The 23,546-nt window shown below is 42.1% G+C and overlaps 1 protein-coding gene and 1 non-coding gene across 2 annotated transcripts in view; one reads left to right on the forward strand and one right to left on the reverse strand.

Moving 5' to 3' along the window:
- Nucleotides 1-22,854, forward strand: part of LOC125881168 (proteasome activator complex subunit 4B-like) — a 61,000-nt gene extending 38,146 nt beyond the window's left edge. Inside the window, exons 29-47 of the mRNA XM_049564199.1 lie at nucleotides 1,437-1,646; nucleotides 1,733-1,869; nucleotides 2,005-2,058; nucleotides 2,224-2,353; nucleotides 4,035-4,116; nucleotides 6,672-6,825; nucleotides 7,249-7,315; nucleotides 7,410-7,535; nucleotides 7,791-7,943; nucleotides 8,111-8,215; nucleotides 10,776-10,867; nucleotides 11,060-11,191; nucleotides 11,404-11,606; nucleotides 14,088-14,173; nucleotides 14,352-14,480; nucleotides 17,472-17,627; nucleotides 18,602-18,740; nucleotides 18,918-19,051; nucleotides 22,088-22,854. Of these exons, the coding sequence (XP_049420156.1) occupies nucleotides 1,437-1,646; nucleotides 1,733-1,869; nucleotides 2,005-2,058; nucleotides 2,224-2,353; nucleotides 4,035-4,116; nucleotides 6,672-6,825; nucleotides 7,249-7,315; nucleotides 7,410-7,535; nucleotides 7,791-7,943; nucleotides 8,111-8,215; nucleotides 10,776-10,867; nucleotides 11,060-11,191; nucleotides 11,404-11,606; nucleotides 14,088-14,173; nucleotides 14,352-14,480; nucleotides 17,472-17,627; nucleotides 18,602-18,740; nucleotides 18,918-19,051; nucleotides 22,088-22,222 (2,424 nt within the window). The 3' untranslated portion in view covers nucleotides 22,223-22,854. The remainder of the gene's footprint in view (nucleotides 1-1,436; nucleotides 1,647-1,732; nucleotides 1,870-2,004; nucleotides 2,059-2,223; nucleotides 2,354-4,034; nucleotides 4,117-6,671; nucleotides 6,826-7,248; nucleotides 7,316-7,409; nucleotides 7,536-7,790; nucleotides 7,944-8,110; nucleotides 8,216-10,775; nucleotides 10,868-11,059; nucleotides 11,192-11,403; nucleotides 11,607-14,087; nucleotides 14,174-14,351; nucleotides 14,481-17,471; nucleotides 17,628-18,601; nucleotides 18,741-18,917; nucleotides 19,052-22,087) is intronic.
- Nucleotides 5,739-5,832, reverse strand: trnai-uau (transfer RNA isoleucine (anticodon UAU)). Its single transcript has 2 exons — nucleotides 5,795-5,832; nucleotides 5,739-5,774 (listed from the first exon to the last, which is right to left on the reverse strand). It is a non-coding gene; the product is annotated as a tRNA-Ile (tRNA).
- Nucleotides 22,855-23,546: the final 692 nt, after the last annotated feature.

Genomic DNA, 23,546 nt, shown 5'->3' on the forward strand with positions numbered 1-23,546 from the left:
CAGGGTGAGAAAACTTTTCTATTGGAAATCAGGCGAACAACATCAGCATCCTCTTTTAGAGACTTATTTTCGCAAATTGGCTTTTAGGTTCTTATTGCTATTATACATAATATTGTGCTGACTCCATGCCGTATAGATGCAAAAATGCTAACGCTAAAGCTTACAGGTCCCAGACAAAAAGTGAGCGTGTAAACAAAGGAGCCAAATTGACCTTTCGCTAAGCCCTGCCCCTTTGTGATGGTCCGACAAGCTGTCAGAGTAAGCATGGAGCCCACACTGTAACTAACTGCACTCCCTGAAGAAATGTTATCATATTTTTGGAGAAATGAAAGAGTGATTCCAGAGAGAAGCAGACAGAGGGGTCTACAGTCTGTGTTTGAAGGATATATCCAGGATGTCAAACTGACTCAGCAGCAACAACAGGTTAAAAAGACAAAGATAGCCGAACTATAGGCTACAGATCACAGTTTAAAAGTGAACCACCACATCACTGCTGATCGCCACACAAGACAATGAATATAAAGGGAAACTTTGCTGATATTGAACCAGCTGTGTGGCATCACAGTGTGTGCAGATGAACTATGTTTGGGGTCACCCCAGTGCTGCTGTCAGCATCTGGACCTCCACCACCAGACAGGCAGGGATCTCCACGGGAAGTCAAACAACACTCATCTGTGCAGTGTGATGACACACAGCTGGTTGAATATTTGCAAAGTTTCCCTACTTCCCTTCACTTCCCAATCATTAAAAAGCAAAAGAAGCATGTGTATACATTCAGTAGGCTATATCTTCAGTAGCTAGCTAGCTAACCCTACACTTTTCAGGGTTTGATTTTGGTTTTGGAACAGAGAAGAAACGTATATCTTTTTCCAACCTCTCCAGGTAACGAGTATCATTAATACACGACGTGCCCCAGGCACAGCATTTAGCTCCAAATCCACAAAACCAGCCTGAAAATGAAGGAAATCTGAAACGACTGCATTAGAGTCAGTGGAGCACAGCTGTGTTGTTGTCGGACAATGCTACGTTATGATTGGCCAGTCTGCGTCTGCGTCTGCGTCTGGAGTGGGACTTAGCAAAGGGTCAATTATTCTGTATGTCAGGGTTGGGTCAACTGTAACTTCCTTTTTTCTGTAATGCCTTATAATTGTATGAACTTGGCTCTACAAATGTACACCAAGAACAATTATGCCTGGTTTCTAAATGCTTCAGTAACACCTGACCTGTACATATAGAAATACGCAGGATGTGTCCTTCAGAATCAGACAATAGGCCATATTTGTCTGACGCAGACTGAGGATCCAGCATCTAACTCAGCTACAGCATTTGACTCTCAGTGTTTGCCTGTGCTGTGCTGTTATACCAGCATACACAGTACAATCTGTCACGTGTCTTTACCCTGTGTGTGTGTGTGTGTGTGTGTGTGTATGTTTCAGGGCGCTCTGTACTGTCTGCTGGCTCTGCACAGTGGTCCTTGCCAGGCCAGTGCGAGGGACTGGGATTGTGTTGGGGAAGTGTGGCCTGCTCTCGTCCGCTGTGGCCTGACGCCCTCCATGACCCTGGAGAAGCCGTCCATTGGTGGACTACTTGACGACATCACCGACCGGATCCATCGCCAGCATGACACCATAGGGATCTATTTTACTGTGAGCAACATGTTCATTAACAGTCAGTAACAATACCCTCACCTGATCTTTTTTTTTAATCACTCCTAATTGTTTTCTGCTTCTAGGTGTCTGAAACATGTGTGGAGATAGCCAATCAAATTGCACAATCTGAAAACCCAACGACTTGTTTTGAGGCTCCGTCCGTAGAGGAGCTGAAAGAGGGGCTTCAGCGTCAGCGAATCAAAAACGTGGTTGCTGCAAGGTAAGTTGGTATCCTTTCATTCACTTTAATACATTCTAAGTTTAGGAAGAGCCTCATCTTATCATGTATTATTACTTTTACTGTTATAATTAGTCTTAGCAGGAGAAATACCCATGACTTTTCTCTTTTGTACAGGAAATACGAGAAGCTGGTTAATGATCTCTTGGACTGCCTCGAAGACAGTAACCTGTAGGTTTCCTCTCCACCTGTATATGTCTTTATGCACTTGCTATGTCTGTATTTAAAAAGGCATTGAGCAGAGACTCCAAAGTTTAGTAAGAAGATAGCACACTGCAATACAGAATTACTTGTTGTCACCAATAGGACTTGTTTACATGTCTGCTTGTGTTTCAGGCCCTGGAAGTTTGAGCACATGGCGACAGATTTGTTGTCTCTCCTGCTAAGAGACGATCACCCACTGCCCCCCGACGCTGTCCTCTTCTTCACACAGGGCCTCATACACGACTCCATCAGCATACGCAAGGTGTGTGTACTGTGTTGCTGTCTGAGTGTGTGGATGGAGATGTGATGTTTAATCAAATGTGACATGCAGTTCCTTAATACCACCAAAGCAGAAATGATTTAGTTCTTTTCAAACATTAAGATTATGTGATGATTCAGACATGGAGTTACATGTCTTAAACACAGATACTGTGCCCCATTTAATACTACATACTATCTGTATACAGTACAGTACTGTAAACTTAACAGCCCCAGGGCCAAATCTGGCCCAGGATAAGGGTTCCACATGGTCCATTAACCATTTTCCAGTTCACAATGAAAATAAATTGATTAACACAGCGAGGGAGTTCAAGTATCTTGGGGTCTTGTTCATGAGTGAGGGTAAAATGGAGCGTGAGATGGATTAGCTGTTTGGTGTGGCGTCTGCAGTGATGCAGGCACTGCGCCGTTTCGTCGTGGTAGCGACGGAAAGAATGAGATCACAGATACAAGTGGCCAAACTGAGTTTCCTCCATGGGGTGTCTGGGTTCAGCCTTAGAGATAGGGTAAGGAGGTTGGACATCCGAAGGGAGCTCGGAGTAGAGCCGCTGCTCCTTTGTGTCGGAAGGAGTCAGTTGAGGTGGTTCAGGCATTTGATCAGGATGCCCCGGGGCAGACCCAGAACATGCTGGAGGGATTACATATCTCATCTGGCCTGGGAATGCCTTGGGGTCCCCCAGGAGAAGCTGGAACACATTGCTGGGGAGAGGGACGTCTGCTGCCCCTTTGACCCAGCCCCACATAAGCGGATAAAAAATGGATGGATGGATGATCATCATCAAAATAAAATATCCAAATAAAAGCATCAAATTAGAGCTTGTTTGTCAAAAAAAAAAAGGGGGAGGCGAGGGGAGGATCCCCGAGGATCCGCCGGCAGAGGTCAATGGCCCCTGGACTTTGCAAAAGTGGCTCCCAGGCAAACAAAGTTGCAGTAGGTACAATGTACTTACGTTGGTAATATTCTCTTTTGCAATTTGCATACAAGAAGTCAACAAACTTTATTGTTTTAAATAACTGGAAATGACAGGTGCGCCTTTGGATGTCAGAAACACCATGACTTTAGATTGTCACTTCCAATTATACTTTACAAAAAGAAAGGAAAATGTCTTTCCAAATATTTAATACTTTTTTTATTTTCCAAGATCTTTCTTGAGCTGTCACCACTGCCTATGTTTTATTTAATGTTTTTCCAACTGTGAGTAGAGCCTACATTTCCGTTGTGCATTGCTTTGTGGGACAACAGTGCAATCAACAGCACACTCAACAATCAAGAGTTTTTTGGTATGCATACTGGCTTTTTGGGTAACTACATTTTCCAAATTAGTGCATCATATTGTTTTGGGACACAATTAAAGTTTTAGATTGAAGTTTTATTTGTTTCGTATACTGTCACAAATTATCAAGTCCCAAAGAGGCCTGTGTAAAAAGTGCGAGTAAAATGTGTGAGTAGCTAAAAAACTAAGGACAGTAAAATTAAAAGTAGCTGCAATGTATTAAAAATTAAGCAGCAGTGCCAAGAATAACTGAGCTTGACCAGTGCTCCAGTATTCCTTCCCACTATCACTAAAAGAACAAACACCACTACAGGCAGCACTTTAGTACCAGCAGCTGCTGTATTTGTGCTAGACTCTACTTTACTACTGTATAAACTTTCTGTCTCTCAGGTGGCGATCTCAGCAGTGGCCGGCATCCTAAAACAGCTGAAACGACCAAGAAAGAAAGTGGCTGTGAAGCCATCAGATATCAGTAAGTATAAGCACGCAAACAGTATAAAACTTCTATGTTTAGTTCTTGCAGAAAAAAAGCAGCAATTTTAGTTGCAAGGTCATCTCTCAATCCAGCTACTGATACTGCATCACAGTGTTTTTGACAAGACCACCTAAACCGAGACCAAGTCATGACCAAGACCAGAGTGTATCCAGATAAGACCAAAACTTTGAGTGGTCGAGACTGAGTCAATACTAAAGCTGGGTCTCAGACAAAAGAAAAGTTACAGCGGTGTGAGCTGGTCCATCTCAAGTCGACTCAAGCCGGTTGATGGTGTCACCTGCGCACAGCTTGTCAAGTTGCCAGTAGCTGGTTTTAGAACTTAAGGCAAGTCACCTGTTTCAACAGCCAGTCGGCTTGTAGGGAGGTCCACAGGCCAAGTCAGTTACAAAGCAGACGGCATGTTCGCTTTCTGTGACATTCTCCAAAAACAGTCCTCTGTCCCCACCAAGTCTCAGTACATTTCATTACGTCCCTACGGCTGATGACAACTATGTCAGTCTCTCCTCACAGTGCGTCTGTGTTGGACAGTGGGTCGCTGCTGCTACTTGCTGTATGTGGGCATGTCACATCAGAGCCTACTCACTGATTCATTAATTGGCACTTGTTATCTAAATTATTGTGGTGTACTCATTATGGATACTATGAAAAGCTGGAAATCACAACTGAAGTACGAGGGGTGGGAATCGTCAGAGGATCCACGATACGAAAGGCACAATACAATATTATTGCAATTTTAAATATGTTGCGATAGGCTGAGTATTAGGATGACATATATTTTTCCTAGGAAGTACAGGGAATTGTTGCTAGTAAGCAAATACATCGTCTCGTCAAGTCACATTGGTGTAAACCGGCAGGTTTTCAGGATGTTGCAGACAGGCGTACTCCAAGCACTTGGAAGTTTCAACCTGTCTCATTATGAATCTTTGTACTGAACTAGGCTGAAGCGAGACCAAGTCAAGGCCAAGACCATTCTAGAGCAGGTCCCACACTGAACAAGACATGATAAAAGGAACATGCAAACCACAAGCACTCCTCAACTTAGTCTGGGAGATCCAAATTCTCACAAAAAATCACCCACAGAAAACAAATGAAGATTCCTCTTTATTGCCATGTAAATGGTAAATGGACCTGCATTTGTATAGCGCCTTTGTAGTCATCTGATCACTCAAAGTGCATTTTACACTATGAGTCACATTCACCCATTCACACACTGGTGGCCAAGGCTACCATACAACTTAAGGTGTTACCTGCTACTCAGGTTTTAAGATGCTCACACACCGATGGAACAGCCATCAGGAGCAATTTGGGATTCAGCATCTTGCTCAAGGATACTTCAACATGTGGACTAAAGGAGCCGGGGATTGAACCACTGATCTTCCAGTTGGTGGACGACCTGCTCTACCTCTGAGCCACAGCCACCCAAGATGTCAGTGCTTTGTGGTGAGGCTGTACAGTTTGAGTAGAACCTGAATATACCACAGCTGTTATGGAGGGAGATTACTGTATGACGTCGTTACTGCGCAGTACAGGAAGTCCCCCTCTCACGCGGTGGAGTATTTGCTCGGTTGTCACCAGGTGAGGGGTTAATCTAAAAACTCTGCTCCAGGTGAGGCTCGAACTCACAACCTCGGCATTGCTCTGCTGCATACTGTCATATAAGTACCGCGCGCTAACCGATTGCGCCACTGGAGCTTCAGCCATGTACTGTATATATGCGCATATACAGAAGTGCACCATTTGAAATTAATTCATTCATTCATATTCTGTAACGGCTTATTCTGTAAGGGGTCGCAGGGGGGCTGGAGCATATCCCAGCTGACATTGGGTGAGAGGTGGGGTACACCCTGGACAAGGCTGACACATAGAGACAGACAACCATTCACACTCACATTCACACCTACGGACAATTTAGAGTCACCAATTAACTTGCATGTCTTTGGACTGTGGGAGGAAGCCGGAGTACCCACAGAAAACCCATGCTGACACAGGGAGAACATGCAAACTCACCAAAGAGGGCTCCCTCCACCCCGGGTCCGAACCAGGAGCTCTCTTGCTGTGTGGCAACAATGCTAACCACTCTACCACCGTGCCGCAACCATGAGAAATTTTGCGATAAAGTAATCAAAAGGCATCACAGAGATTCATTTTATCAGTGGGCATTTTCTTTTGTTTTCTATGGGCAAACAAACACTAAAATTTTTGAGATGACACAGAGGCCTTGAGACCAAGACCAATCTTGAGTGCTAAGAAACTGCAATATCAGTTGCAATTTGCAGCTTCTAATTAAGATTAAATACTACATAATGATGTGCAGAGTAATTGTGAGGTCATTTCCCACTGAGCGAGCAATATGGCTGGTGTATAAATGTACATTTGCTTTCTATTAAAAGATAAAGTGCTTCAAATTAGAAAATCTTTCTGATTTTTTTTCTCCATCTAGAAACAGGGCAACTCTCCAACACAACACACACTCACCTACAAATGCTGATGCGTGTGTGTTCATGACTTTTCATGTGTTTGTGTGTGTTCAGGTGGCATAGAGGACCCAGAGGGCGTGTGCGTCGGGGATCGCGAGGGGAATCGCTGGCTCCAGTACGACAGCAACAACCTTCCTCTGTGTGAGGAACAGTGGGACTCTCAGTATTTTGTGGAGAAAACACACTGGGGCTACTACTCATGGCCGAGGTAAGGAGAACGTTGGAGGATTTAGAAACTGGAAGGCTGATTAACTGTTTGGTTGGATGGAGCTAAAGAGCTGACTGACTTAACTGCTGTCTGCTTGATTTGATGCTTGGCTTTGCAGCTAACTTTACATCTGACTAACTAGCTGCTGGATGACTGATCTGGGCTGCTGAATGACTAGCAGGGTGTTGAACTGACTTCCTGTCACGGCCTGGCCTAGATAAGGCTCACTGAACGACTTACTGCCTGGCCTAGATAGAGGAATTGATGTATAGGTGGAGCGCCGGCTGGCTTGCTGACTAACTGACTTTTTAATCATTCATTTATCCTTGCTGCTTAGTTGAAGACAGTATGTGTCTATCCATATTCTGTTTGTTGTTATCTATAAATCACAGCGGTGGCCTCTTTGTCTCCCGCTCCTTTCAGAGAAATGATGATCCACGCAGCTTCTGAAAAGCCAAAAGATGACCTGCCGTACGAGGAGATGAGTGAGGTGCTGCTCACACTGTAACCACACACAAACCCTCCCACTGACGCTTAACAGCATTGCTGTTATTACATTTGGTGTTTGTTTCTGTGTCACTCAGGGTGAGAAGATCATCTTTGAATATTTCTCGGACCCAGAGTTTATTGACCAGCTTATAGAGTTTCTCTCTCTGGAGGATCGGAAAGGAAAAGACAGCTTCAATCCGCGACGCTTCTGTCTCTTCAAGGTGCAATTTAAACTCTCAGCCTCAATCGATCGGGCAAACCTTTTACAAAGAAGTGACACAGCATACCACCGCTAGCCAAGGCAGAACTGAAGTGGAATTTGTGTCATCAACTGCTGTGATTCATTGTTCTCTGTGAGACAGCTGACAGTTTACTTGCGTCAAGCGAATGACTGTAATCTGTCTTTCTTTGGCAAAAAAAAAGGATCTTGGTTCCTCCACATCGAACAAACCTTCATGCTCACGTTTGATTGACAGGGGCTCTTTTGTAACTATGGCGACGTGTTCCTGCCGTTACTATGGCCTCACCTGGAGCAGCTTGCCAGCGACCCCCATGAGAGCTCCCAGCGCTGTGTGTGTGAGATTACTGCAGGACTAATCAGAGGCAGCAAACTCTGGAGTTTCAGCAAGGTGCTGGAAACACACACACACATACACACACACATGGTGACAAATACACACACTGCACTACTTTTTGATAAGAAAAGTCAATATTAATAAAAACTTTCATTATTGTGTGTGTGTGTGTGTGTGTGTGTGTGTGTGTGTGTTGTGTGTGTGTGTGTGTGTGTGTTCAGGTGGACAGGTTATGGCAGCTTTTGTGCCCCTTGATCAGGACTGCATTGACCAACATCACAGTGGAAACGTACACAGACTGGGGTACCTGCATTGCTACTGCCTGCGTGAGTTGCTCACATGCATACAGATCATACAACACACACAACACAGTTTAGGGCTCAGTGAAGAAAATGAGAATTTGTATCTCTGTTTTTCATTTAAAAAATGTAGAAAATTGGATTTTTAAAAATCAATAAAACAAATATTTGGGTGAAAATTGGATTTTGAAAAGACAATTTGCAAAAACACTCTTTACATTGCAGTTTATTTATTTTTTGTTATTTTTGTGCCGCTAGCGTTGCTGAATATCAGTCCGCCCGTCTGTACTGTACTACTGAAATGATTGCCATTAAACATTGCACAGATATTTATAATTTTCACAGGATGAACCCTAATGACTTTGGTGATCTAAGGACTTTTCCTCTAGCACCACCATGAGGCTGACATTTGTAGTTTTGAGTAAAATGACTACTGAATACATTGATGTTAGGGCCTTTTCACACTCACGTTGTAAACGCAGATTAAGCTAAGCAGAAGGCTATATGATCAGTGTCAGAAATTAGCAAGGGCCACGGGCCATTTGGCCAGCAATTTATCCAAGAATGCCCCCAAAAGCCATGTTCCGGGGGCCAAAATTGCCCCCAAGTTTTCGAAACAACTATATGTATTTATATTTTTAACAGTATTACAATCTGACATTAAAGTATAATTTTATTTTCATTAAATTAATTTACCGTCACGTCTACAACTCATTTTCCAGACATAATCAACGAGATTACACTGATTTCTTGGGTGATCTGTGTCTACACAATGACAAATTAATGAAAAATTAAGGTAGAATGAATGTTAAATTTTAAATTATCTTACTTCCAGGATTGCATCTAAGGAACAGTAAAAGTAACTGTAATGTGGTGAAACATTAGTACTGCTACCAATAGATTAATGGTTAAATCATCACATTTAAACTGGTTGAATTATAGGAAATCTGAGTGATATTTTGCAACCATAACTTTATGTAACCCATTATTTATTTCATTTATAGTGGTTTCTACTGAAGAGTGAAGACACTATCTTAGTTGGTTTTGCTTTTCATGTGCTTATTGTTAGAACATAATTACAATTTTTTGATGGCCCCCAAACATTTTGAAAATGCCCCCATTTTTTAGACCGTGGGGGCCAAAATTGCCCCCAAAATATTTTGATTAATTTCATACCCTGTATAAGATTCACACAGCACTTCTACTAGCCCTGGGTTAAGTGTCCCCTGGAACACATGACAGAGTTTACCTTCTAGAATAACTTGTGACTACTCATTAATGGCAAGCAGCAACGTTAAAATGTTACCGTTAGCAGGGCTTCATATGAGAATGGAAGGACGATTATTGTTTTATGTTTTCCAGCAGTGACAAACAAAGGGAGATGTTGCTGTTTTTGTGCCTAAATGTGTCTTTCCTATACATTTTATTGTCGTTTTAAGTTAGCTAGCTTGCTAGGTGACCTCTGGTTTCAGTTAGGAGTTGTTTCCTTGGTTACAATGGTGCAAGCTACACTGCACGAAATGGATCTAATAAACTTGGGTGTGGCATACATCAAGTTTGATGTATGCAGACTGTACGATGACAGCGCCTTCTGAATCATAGGCTGCTTCACAGCAGGTCCAGCAAGCCCTAGGCTAAAGTCGGAGTTAGCTCACTTTGGAATGCGCTAGGGTTGTGCCTGTGTGGAAAGGGCATTTCACTTTATAAATATTTATTAATATTAAATAGAAATATTAATTTCTCTAGTATTTTGCTTTGTAACCAAACACATGCAGAACTAGAAGAGCGAGAGTGCAAACCACCGCCAAAGACCAAAATGTCCGATATTGCAGTTTTAACGAAAGTGAAAAATAATTTGCGCATCAGCCCCGTAACTCAGATCTGCTCCAAAATTTAATGGGTTCTTCCTTTGCCTGTGTAGTAACTAGCCTATACTTTAGCCACTACTGGTTGCTAATTGGCTAAATTGTTTTGACGTGACCTCAGAAAATTACTGCCAGTCCTTATCAGTGCTATCATTGTTCGTTTATTTTCTCACCAATGTCCGTAATGTCCATATAACTTACGATAACTTTGGACACAAATGTCCAATTAATGCAGTCATACAAATTTTAATCCGAGCACAGTCAAAAAGTGTTTGCCTCCTAACGTCACCAACACCTGTGCTTCCTGGGATGAATTTAAATACCACGGCCTGCCTCTGCCAGTGACATAAGCCACCTATGGGCGTGATGGGATAATACATTTCACAAATCAAACATACGGCTCCAACGGACCATGCCACACTTTTCTATGAACATGGGGCCAGTAGTTTTAACACAGTCTCCGTCGCGGTAGTAACTAATGCAGATGTCCTCGAATGAGGAAATCTTAGCATGCTATCATGCTAAACTAAAATGATAACAGTTCTTGTAAGTGATAGAAAAGAACCCTACAGTTTTCAACCAGGGACCACTTTCTCTGTTTCAGCTGCAAGTAAAATTGTGGGAATGTGTGCTTGCAGTACCTCAGTGGATGTGTACACGTTGCCCTCCTGAAATAACAGTTCCAAAAATAATCCTATTTTGTATTGGCTGCTGTCCAACAGGAGGGCCGGGACCCCAGGAAACTCCACTGGCTGTTTGAGCTGCTGATGGAGAGCCCGCTGAGCGGAGAGGGCGGCTCGTTCAGGGACGCTAGGTATGTGCGTGTGTGTCCATGTGCATGAATAACTACATGCTCAGAGTATGTGTGTATGTCATCCACAGTATTTCTGAGGTTTCTGATTTCAGGCTGCAGTGGTAACCTGAGCTGATGTATGCCGAACTGACGTGCCGCAATAACACAACGACCCCCTATCCCTCCATTTCCCTCCCTCTTTGTCTCTGTCAGTTTGCTGTATGTGCTTCAGGGAGGTCTGGCCCAGCAGCAGTGGAGAGTTTCTGAACTGCTGCACAGGCTGCTGGCTTACCTGGAGCCCAAACTCACCCAGGTGTATAAGAATGTCAGGGAGCGCATTGGAAGGTACCAAATTACCTTGCTGTTATCTCTTCTGGGTTACATAATCATGGTTAAATAGGTTAATCTAATTAGTTTGTGTGCACTGTTTGGGCCGTTCAGTTCTAAGCCTCTTTATTTATCTCCACGTCTGTCTCAACTGCTGCCGTCCTGTGACTGTTTTCTTTATCTTTTCTCTCCTCCCTTCCTCCTTCTCTCCCCTCCCTCTCTCTCTCCAGTGTCCTGACCTATATCTTCATGATCGACGTGGCCCTGCCCCACACCCGGCCCACCTCCTCCCCCCACGTGGCAGAGTTCGTCACTCGGGTCCTGGAGCGGCTCAAGCCCCTCACGTCGGAGCCCGAGATCCACAACCACGTCCGCGAGGAGAACACCCAGGAGACAGACGAGCGCACCCAGGCTGTCAAACTGCTCAAGACGGGTCAGAATGTAGATGCAAGCATGTAAACTGTGTAGTGGATGGACATGGAGTAGACAGTGACTGTGGGGAAAATATATATATATATATATATATATATATATATATATATACACACACACACACACCAGGACAGCTTGTTCTCTTGATGAAATAGACAGTCACACTGAAGCTAGATGAAACAAGCTAAAAGCTATGATCCCTTATTGATTTCACCTTCTATATCCACTTTAAAAGGTAGTGAAGTGTAGATGAAGGGGACTTTCAAGGATGTGTGTTCAAGCATTTCAAAATAAAGTTATGGAAAGGAGTCTAACTCAATATTTTGGAGGGTGTCTCCAATATTAACATCTCTAAGGGCCACATAGTGCTCATACAAATGCACTAGGTTTTGTTATTGATTTGGTTTTCCTTGTAGTTACAGTCTCCACGAGCAGTAAGATAAATGAAGTCTAGTTTGGTTTTCAGAAAATGCTTTCCAATGTCCAATTAAAGGGTCAGTTCCCCTCAGAGTATAAACCTTTATTTTTATATCTCTTACATTTAGTGGTATGTAGCTATGCAGATATTTTGTTTTTTAATATCTCCGCCTATTATGTCCCTAGCTAATCTCACAAACTACCGGACCAATCAGCCTCATACTTTGTATACTCAAGGACCAGTTGTGGTTGCAGTGATTCACAATTGTTTAAAAACCAGTATTATTGACTGTTTTATACCGTCATTGACTCCGTTACTCCTCTTAACTAGCCAGCAGGCGCCACAAGTTTTTCAGAAATCATCTCAGGTAAAAACAATGAGCCTTACTGTCCACTGAAGGCCAGATTTTTGGCCATTGTCGTGGCTTAAAAACTGACATTCATGAAAAACATTTGGTTTCATTTTTAACCAGTGCATTCATTCAATATCTGTAACTGCTTTTCCTGTTGGGGGTTGTGGGGGACCTGGAGCCTCTCCCAGCTGACACTGGGAGACAGTTAAGAGTCACCAGTTCACCTAACCTTCATGTCCCTAACCCTAACCCTAACCCAGGGTTCAAATTATGAACCCTCTTGCTGTGAGGCGACAATGCTAACTAACTACTACACTGCCATCTCCAAATTAATTCCATACCATGTTTAAATTCACAAAAGTTAGGCACAATACGCAACAAATAAATCAGTATGGTTATTATCTTTGCTGCCAACTTGACTATAAGGGAACCAGGAAGGACAATGCCACCAGGCACAGTTTTAAGCCGGCTTTTTATTGTCTGCCACACGGCGTCATACCACACCAGTAGCCTTTCAGAAGTGTTTTGCCTGCTGGATTATGTTGATTTGGTTATTTTCCCTTGAAGTTTGTGCGTCTACCGTAAGTAATTCAATAGGCAGTTAAATTGTTTTGTCTGTTTTACTTGTGTTTATTGTTAATATTTCCTACTTTGTTGTGCTGTAGTCTACAGCCTAAGTTAATACCCTCAAAAGCACATTTATGAGTGACATGGATCAAAGATTTGTGGCTATGTTTTAGTCTTTAAAAATACATAATCAAAATCCTCATAATAATATTGTATCATCTGAAACTTGGGCTGTGGTGAAGCTGATGGAAACAGGCCCACAAGAATTGTCTGGAGTGGCCATGATCAGCTCTGGCAGACGCGTCACTGCTGGATTTTGGCCACCAGGCACTTTTTTAGCTTCTCTCCACCCACCTACAACTGAGGTGGACTTTCACAGTTGGTACTTAGAGCACTAGTGTTACATTTACCGTATCAATAGCAACATACAGAAAGAGGCAGCGGAAATCTCTGCTATTTTAAAAACCTGGGCACATAAAATCGAAACCATGGGCATGGCTAAATACCGCTACAGGACACAATTTGGTGTTTTTCATAGCATGCTGGAACTCAAAAACTATGATTAATTATCAAATTAATTCAAAATTCAACATCTCTAACTAGAATTTCCACAAAAAACAACAAAAAAACAAAATGTAAGCAAGAGTGAACGGAATAAATAAAATATGCAGTGTGTGTCATAATTATAGCAATTAAATAGTTGTTTTTTAAAGCATTTTATTTTGCTACTCGAGGCCAAGTAGTATGTGTGTCTCTAAAGGCTAGAAAAAAGTTGTTCAGTTGTTTTCAGCAGATATTTGATTTCAAATTAAGATTTCTTATTTTATGTTTATTAGGACTTGCTTCAGTGTTTGTGGTGTTCACCAAAGACTGAATTTAGATCTCATTTCTTGTCTCAACATTTGTGCATCGTTGTTGTTCCACTTTTGTTTGTACTCTAATCTTCATTATCCAGATAAATATCTGGTTATGAAATTATCCAAATCATTAGATACTAAATCATGATAGATTGTGTTTTATTACCAGAGCAATGCAGTAAGGTCACAGCGCCAAGTCTGTTGTTTTTATTATTTGGCAGCAACCCAAGATCTCCTCCGTGTGTATGTGTGTGTGTGTGTGTGTGTGTGTGTGTGTTCCATTTGCAGTGTTGAAATGGTTGATGGCGAGCGCAGGGCGCACTTTCACCACTCCTGTTCAGCAGCAACTACAGCTCCTGCCTCTTCTCTTCAAGGTAAAACACACACACATATACACACATTCACACACAGGTCCCAGCGCAGCATTATTACCCACTCAATCTTACTTGCCCATTAAACTCAATTTCTCTCTTCATTTACTCAAAATGGTGCGTAGCTCTGTGTCTTCCTACCTCTCTCCATCTCCCTCTCTCTGTTTCTCTCTCCCTGCAGATTGCCCCGGTGGAGATTGATGAGAGCTATGATGAGATGAAGCAGGATGCTCGCACGTGTCTCTCTCTCATGTCCCAGGGCCTGCTGTATCCTGAGCACATCCCTCTGGTTCTGGCAGCGCTGGAAGAGGTAATATGCACACACACTCAAACACACACATACTCACACACTGCCCCACCTGCCTGCTGTCAGTGTTGAGAGCCTAATGCTGCCCAAGGTGTTGTTAGACTAAAAACAACCTGTGCTATTTTAATTTGCTTACTTTGTGATGCAGTTACAGTGTTTCTGCTGTGATGTGTTTTGTTTATGAGTGGCACCCCGTTGAGAAATTCTCGAATGCTCTCGGGATATCTACCCATCATATCTGCAGTTTCAGATTTGATGGTAGGCGGGAGGAGAAAGCACTGCAACATTTTTTGGTTTCACCTTGACACCCAAACTTAACTTTTTATCCTGTGCAAACACAATCTCAGGGTGTGCACACAAATTATTTAAAGGAATACATCAATATTTTGGGAAATACTTGCCTTCTCCACAGAGTTAGATGATAGAATTAATACCACCCTCATATCTGTATGCTAAATATAGAGTTTGAGCCAGTATATGGTTAGCTTAGCTTCGCATAAAGACTGGAAGCAGATGCAAACAGCTAGCCTTGTGGTTTTCTTTTTAATTTGTCCAATATTTTGCTATAACTAATACCTGCAAAAGTAATGTTCACATCAGCCTCATGTGTTTGGTGATATTTAGTAAATGTTAGCATGCTAACAAGCAAATAAATTGAGCAAGGTAAATATCATACCTGTTTGGTATTAGCTTGTCACTGTGACGATGCTAGCATGCTGGAATTAGCATTTAGCTTAAAGCACCGCTGTGCCTAAGCACAGCTGCTGCACTCCAATGGGATTGTTTACTGTGTGCATGAGATGAGGTATTTGTTGTTGAGTTGTGGTGTTCACAATCTAGTGGGTGGAAATTTTCTGAGCGCTCCTAGTTCACGACCTCACATACACGACTACCCATGTCATAAACACAAGGTCAAGAGTTCAGTTTCAATGTGGTAAACCTCACAGAGCTGTTACGATGACTGCTAGCTGTTCCCCCGTGTTTACAGTCCTTGTGCCAGTATTTTGGCAGACATTGTTAGCATGTTAGCAATCTGTCATTAGCATTTGGCTCAAAACACTTGCACATTTGCAAACACTGGCGCCTCAGAGAGCTGCTACCATGACTGTAGACTCTTGGCTAGCAGTTTACCCCTGTTTCCAGTCTGTATGCCTGGATGTTAGTATTGTGTTGGTCAGCATATCAGCATTCTGACATTAGCATTTAGTTCAAAGTAACCTCACAGAACTGCTAGCATGATTGTCCTAGCAAGCTGTTACCCTGTTTCCAGTATTTATGTCCGCACATTATTGCCATTGTTAGCATGTACGCATTAGGGCATTAGCATTTAGCTCAAAGTATTATCTCATATACCTGCTAGCATGGCTGTAGACTCTTGCCTAGCTGTTAACCCCTGTTTCCAATATGCCAGGATAGCATTGTCATTGTTAGCATTTGGACATTAGCATTTAGCTCCAAGTATTACCTCACACACCTGCTAGCATGACTGTAGACTCTTGGTTAGCTTTTTCCCCATTTGCAATCTATATGCCAGGATAGCATTGTCACTGTTAGCATGTTAGCAATTTGCCATTAGCATGTAGCTGAAAACACTGCTGCACCTAAGCAAGGCCTTACAGAGCTGCTAGTATGACTGTAGACTCTTGGCTAGCTGTTTGCCCCTATTTTTGAGTCTTTTAACAGCATGTAGTATTGGCATTGTTAGCATGTTAGCATTCGTACATTAGCATTTAGCTCAAAGTGTAACCTCACACCCATGCTAGCATGACTGTAGACTCTTGGCTAGCTGTTTCCCCCTATTTTTGAGTCTTTTAACAGCATGTAGTATTGGCATTGTTAGCATGTTAGCATTCGTACATTAGCATTTAGCTCAAAGTGTAACCTCACACCCATGCTAGCATGACTGTAGACTCTTGGCTAGCTATTCCCCCTATTTTTAGTCTTTTTACACCATGTAGTATTGGCATTGTTAGCATGTTAGCATTCGTACATTAGCATTTAGCTCAAAGTGTAACCTCACATACCTAGCATGACTGTAGACTCTTGGCTAGCTATTTTCCCCTATTTTTAGTCTTTTTACAGCATGTAGTATTGGCATTGTTAGCATGTTAGCATTCGTACATTAGCATTTAGCTCAAAGTGTAACCTCACATACCTAGCATGACTGTAGACTGCTAGCTGTTTCCCCCAGTTTCAAGTCTTTATGCCAGGATGATAGCATTGTCATTGTTAGCATGTTAGCATTCTGCTGTTAGTATTTGGTTCATGGCATGGCTGCACTTACATCCAGCCTCACAGTGCCGACAGCATGGCTGTAGACTTGTAATGCTGTTATGCTAGAACTGAAGCATTTTCATTTTATGACAGTTACAGGTGTTGCAATATACTGGTATTACTATAACCGATATATTTAAAAAATGAAATATTGATATTATAATATAGGAATATAATTTTATATGATAATTTACATATGATAATATCATATGAATAATCCAGTGCCTCTTAAATTGTTTCCGTTCCTTGCCGTTCTCGCTTTGTCTCCCTCGTGCAGTGCCATCTGGTCGCCTTTTCACTTCCCATTGAGTGTAATTGCTCTTTTTGTACACTTCTGTACAGTTATGGTTACAGACTGCCTGTCCACCTGCTTACTCTCGTACTCTGAGTGTAATTCATTTGACAGAAAAGAGACAAACGCACAATAAACAAGATGAATTTGACTGGTAGCATTATTTTATTTTTTATTTTTATTTTATAGATTAATCTTTTTGCTACAATAATGGTGTTGTGAAAATCTGATATGGTGCCAGCTCTAATAACAGGTGATAACTGGAATAGGAGCATATGAACTGATACAAAATTACAAGATAATCTTGTGCACACAACATATTAACTTGAGTCCACACTATAGTATTTTGTTCGCACAAGATACATATAACTAAAAGGACTTAAGGAGCTCTGTAACAGACCCTAACCCATGCCCTTCCCCTCTCTCAGATGGCAGGCAGCAGATCGTGGCATGCACGCTTCTCAGTACTGACCTACCTCCAGATCATGGTTTTCTACAACTTGTTCACCCTGCTCAGTTTGCCTGCTGAGGTGCTGTGCATCCAAAAGCTGGTGATGCAGCTGCTGCTTGATGAACAGCTTGAGGTAATGTATGCACACAAAGGCAGCAAACACTGGTTTAATACAGCCATCGCCCCTGTGTACGGTATAATTGTCACAGGATTATAAATGGCCACTTATTGTCCCCTGGTCTCCCCTCACTAAATCTTAATCCTTCTTCTCTATTCACGGTTATTGCTTAAAAATAACCCTCTACCTCTCTCCTTGGCTCTTAATTTATTTTCTTGTGTTGGTGCCGGTTACAGGGATGTTGATCGAGCACTATGGCCGTCTTGCAGTCCTTTGTAGGTAGCAGGTTGTAATTAAAGTGATCTAAAAATAACATCATAAATCAATCTAATGCTCAAAATATAATTTGGCAAAGCGTATTTGTCTTGACTGTTAATCTTGACCAACTGTTGTTTGTTTATTGAGTGCAATAAGTCTCGTCTAATACTGAGTTACGTCATCGCTTGTACAATCCATGTCTCGCCTTTCTCTGTGCTTTTAAAGCCTGCTTTAACCCGTCTCTTTCCATTGATCCTGATGTACAGGTGAAAATCAATAAGCCTCTCTCGGGGTTGTCTGACTTACAGAAACAAGTTGCTTCTCTCAATATTTTGTAAACAGTGTAAAGTGTACAGCTGGCGAATGTGTTGTCTTTGTATCATTGTCTATTTCAATGCATCAGCCGTCACTCAGTGCTTATTCATAATTTATGCAAAGTGATGCAGGAAGGCAGTGATGTTCTGCAAGTGGATTTTACCTCAGTTCAACCCAGCATCCACCCCTCCTCCTCCCCCTCCTCTGCTCATCTCTGTCCCTTGTACCTCGCTTTCCCCCGATCTCTTCGCACTCGCCTCTTTTAATAAATTGTGTATGCCGTTTCTCGCCCTAAAACTGCCTCGCGCTTTCCTCTGCATCCTTTATTTGTCGGTTCTGATCTTCACAGGTCTCTTTTTTCTTCCTCTCTTCTTGTCATCCCTCCCTCCTCCCCCCCTAACTCCTTCTCCCTGTAGGTGAGGGACATGGCAGGCACCACCCTCAGTGGTTTACTGCAGTGCCAGTTCTTCCCCCTGGACTCCAGTCTGCAGACACAGCTCCAGACGCTGAGTCAGACTCTCCTCCCCAAGGCCAGAGGAGAGCTGGCCTCTACAGGTACACACACACACACACACACACACACACACACGCACATTTACGTGCACAATCACACAGTGAGGCAATCACAGTAATACTTGCCCTATTACCCTTTCTTATCCCACGGGAATTGTGAACCTTGAAATTCTAAGGCTCATTTTAACTCCCTATTTGTGTGTGTGCGTGTGTGTGCAGACTTAGTGCGGCGCCATGCCGGAGTGCTCGGCCTCAGTGCGTGCATCCTGTCGAGCCCCTATGATGTCCCAGACTGGATGCCTCAGATACTGATGGACCTGAGCGACCACCTCAACGACCCACAGCCGATAGAGGTACACATATGCACGCGCAGGCATTCGCACACACATACGCACACTCACATACAAACATCTCGCTCAGCACAGTGTGAGCTGAAAGAATACAATTTCATTGTCCAATTGAGGAGAAAATTGTGTCTTTGGCCTTACTTCAGGCATGAAAAAGACATACAATGTAATCCGTAGTGCAGAGTTTGAATAATACATTACAGTGGTGGGGAGCCAGTGATGATGATAATTTACTGCTTCTCCTGTTGCAAAGTGAAAGAGATGAGAAAGAAAATACAATGGAATACAGTTAAAGAATATATTTGCAGGTAGATGAATTACCCAAAAGCTCCAGCAAAGAGTAGTTGTACAATTGCTATATAAAAATGGTGGAAGTAGCAGATTTTATTGCAGAATAAATAAGGATATAATATCTTGGGTTCTTCAGTCAGACTAAAGACTTTGTAGTCAAAATCAGTTTTTGTTAGCCCACAGGCACCTCCTTCCTTCATTCCTTCATTCCTTCCTTCAAATCTGATCCAGTCATTTTGTTTGAAGGCCGTAATGTAAAATAAATGCACTGGATGTTTAAGTCATGAATACATCCTTGGTTATAGTGATCATCAGTTTAATGCCCTCTTAGTGTGTCCTTGCTGAACCATGCTAACTTTTCACTCTAAACTTGCTTCACTTTAAATAATTGCTAGCGTTGCTTATTTAAATTGTTGCATGTGGCATTTTAACATCAATAAATTACTATTACCTCATTAGTTTTTAATTAATGTAAACAAATGCTGGCAGTATTGTCAGCTGATGTTGGATTCTACACTGCACTTTACATCATGTGTCGCCAGATCGGCATGTGGCATTGTTTCAGGTCTCAGAACAGGAACTATTTACTCTGCGAGTCAGCCTCGCTCCAGTTCTGCTGCTGAACGTGAGGGGAGCTTGCGTTGTGAGAGCTGATAGTGGCTGTTATCAAAGGCTGTTATCAGCTCTTAACTTTTTTTCGCCCTACAAAGAAATGAAGCGACACAAGGAACTATCAACAGCCTCCTTATTGCAGGAGTTTACTGCAGTGTTTCATGGAATTGTCCTCATTTTGAGAGACAAACACGCCACTTTAAAATGTACATTTTTATTCCAGTGATAGAATATTATAGTTCTCCATGGGCTAAAGAGCTCTGCTACATCTCCGAGGAGGATGATATGCTGTGTAGACATAGCAGTACATTGTGTTGTGAGTAAGTTCTGAATAAATATGAATAGAAAATGTCCTGTCTAAATCCAAATTAAGTGCGTACATTTTATGTTATATATGTTACTATACAAAAGTATGGCCCTCCATCATGTGTTACATCTCGCTTATCTAGTCATCTATGATCAATGACTAATGTTGCACAATGTAATGGCTTTAGAATAACATCATCTGGGTTTTCTGAAGATATCGCAGGCTGTCTATTTGTTTTGTGAATGGATGAATGAAGGTCTTTACACTAAAAAAAGGGAGAATTTGATGGGGTTATTATTATGCAGTGATTTCACCCCTGCCGTTTTAGGGTCAACTTCACAATGGCGTCAGTTTGTTAGCTGGAGGCAAAACACGACTCGCCACCACAGGGCTGTAGGCTACATAGGAGTCTTAAAATGTCATCTTGCTGTGTTACTGGGAGCCAGAATAGAAGGAATCATGGCTCAAAACTTATTCGAACACATACCAGCCGCCACTGCCCATCAACAAAAACAAAGACAACTATGGTTTAATGCGATAAGACTAAAGGACTGGACGGAGGTGATCATCAAAAATGCTCACATGTGCAGCGCACACTTCATATCAGGTTAGGGAGAAAGTATTTCCCGTTGTAGGGATGAATAACGTTATGTGTATTAAGGGTTATCATGTCCACCCTGTCAGAAATTGGGGAGGTATTGAATATTGGATTTACCCGTAATGCTAACTTTTTAGCTAACGCCAGCTTCGATAGCAAAACAAACTGGAAGAAACCGTTCAAGTGTCGGACAGTTTACACTAAAATGACAGCCCTGTTGGTCGAAGAAACGGAGCATTATATTTCTATATGAATTAACAAACAGTTAAGTTAATCACACATTCGCTCGGCTTGGCGCTCTTGACTGCCCAGAGTGAGCTCTGCCACGCCGAGAGTGCAGTACATTCCGGCAGCGCTCCAAATTTACGATGGTCCAGTTTGTGCCAGAGTGTGCTCCGACTCTCAGAATGAGTGTTTCTGAATGCCCCACTCGTATCATCTTCCTCTATTGTCTAAAACAAGCCAACAGAACCTGCTAGCTAGCACAAGCTAATGTCCGTGGAGAATCATTTTGCCTCCTGCTAAGCCCCGCCCACAAAAAAACATCATTCTGTTTACTAACAATAAAAGGGTCTATGGTTATGTTGTCAAACTTGAAAACATAAACCTTCTAAATGGGTCCTCTTGTATAACCTTTTGGAACGTTCGTTAATGAAGAAACTGATGAGGAAGCTAAAAAAGAAGGAAGAGTCAGTGCATTTACATAGACATGAATACTCCATATAGCCTATGATCGGGTTTTTGGAGTTGCTTGTTTCTATGTTTGAGCATGTAAATACCATATCCTATTATGAAGAAACCCAAATATGCTAGCTGGTATACTCCAAAGAAACCAGGATGTGTACGGTGAATAATATAAATAACCTGATTTCTCTGGGCTCATGTAAACACCATATCCCTGATATGATTGTAACCGGGTTAATCATACACATTACGTCAATGACAGAACTCGAACAGTTTGCTACTTTCATCCATAACAATGCAACAAATTTTGCTTAAATGGACATTAAGCTGGTCTTAAATAACTGCAGCAGCAACTACAGTTGTCAAATAAATGTTGTGGGGTAAAAAGTAGGCTACCGTCTGAAATGTGGCAAAGTATCAGTATACCAATTTGTGGTGTCTTTGTAAGCCTATGCTAGCTTGGCATGGATGTACACGTGTCATGATTCATTCACAGTATTTTCTGTTTTTCCATGGTCTTAGTAATGATGTTCATGTTTGTTGTCCCAAGATGACAGTGAAGAAGACCCTGTCGGAGTTCAGGCGCACTCACCACGATAACTGGCAGGAGCACCGGCAGTGCTTCACTGACGACCAGCTGCTTGTTCTCACAGACCTGCTGGTGTCGCCCTGTTACTACGCCTAGACAGCCAGCTGCCTGTGCCAGGTCCTTTACAGACTCACTGACCAGTACCATAGTTATAGGAGAATAACTCCAACAGTGTTGGGACGCTCTGCAGCCTGATAAAATACTGTCTGATGTCACTGGCAGTGGCTGAGAGCCCTGCCTCTGGAACCTCACGTGCCAATGTTGGCCTTCAGTAAACCCGGCGGAAAAGCAGTTCTGGGCAAAGTGGTTTCAAATATTTGACTTTCTTGGTGTTTATTTTGTCTCGCCAAGCAGCTCAATAGCCCCAAAGGTGGCCACTTTACTTTAGAGATAATCAGTATATATATTCAACCTCTGAATTTCTGACATTTGTAATAAAACTCTATCTTTTCAGATTACAGTTCACTCATCCTACTTTTCAGTATTTTTATTAAATAATACATAAAGTTGGAACAGTCAAATAATTAATTAAATACAAGAAAAAACATGATATAAATATGCAAAATAAATATAAAAAATGACATTAATAGAACCACATATTTCTTGTAACCCAGCACTTAATGTTTTTAATACTGTGTAATATATAATACTTAATATAATTGATATTAATGTATATTCACTTATAAGCGCTACTATATATGTAACAAAACGTCTAACATGCTGTAATATTCCTGTACAACCTGCTGTGTTGTGTTAAACAATAGCTCAACACTAAGAGTTTTCCCTGTTGAATAAACTCACTGCATCATTTGTAAAGAGCACTGTATTTCATTTCAAAGTGGGAGAGTGAGTGCGGCGTGCTGTATGTCTGCCAGGGTTGACTGATCATGTAAAATACCTGCAGTTTATCTGCGTACGTCCATATCACACAGATGCCCATGGCAGATTATGTTCCACACAGAGGCAGAGATCAAACATAGATGAGATGTTTCTTTCTGCACGGATAGTTTTTAGTAATGTGCAGATGCTGCTACAAACCACAGCCATTAAACACTGGTAACTCTGTGTGTGTGTGTGTGTGTGTGTGTGTGTTTAAGAAAGACAGGATCACAGATAGAGCTGTCACCATTTTTATTCTGCATGCTGATTTTTTCTGATGCAGTGCTGTTGACTTTGATATGTTCACTGTGCTGAGACGTATGCTGGCAGAATGAGAAGAAGCGTGGCTGTTAAATACAACCTTGTGTGGCCGTATGCTGTGTGACAGTGTGATTACACTTGATAATGATGATACCTGCCCTGAAACTAGGTTATCATGTGACAGAGAGAGATCAAGGACATTTGCCAAAGCAGGACTACCTGGTTGAACTAGTAACTTGGGAAGGAGCTTTTATTGTGAAGGGCTCAACAGTAAGGACTG

The sequence above is a fragment of the Epinephelus fuscoguttatus genome, linkage group LG20 (genome assembly GCF_011397635.1).
Source record: "Epinephelus fuscoguttatus linkage group LG20, E.fuscoguttatus.final_Chr_v1".
Lineage (NCBI taxonomy): Eukaryota > Metazoa > Chordata > Actinopteri > Perciformes > Serranidae > Epinephelus > Epinephelus fuscoguttatus.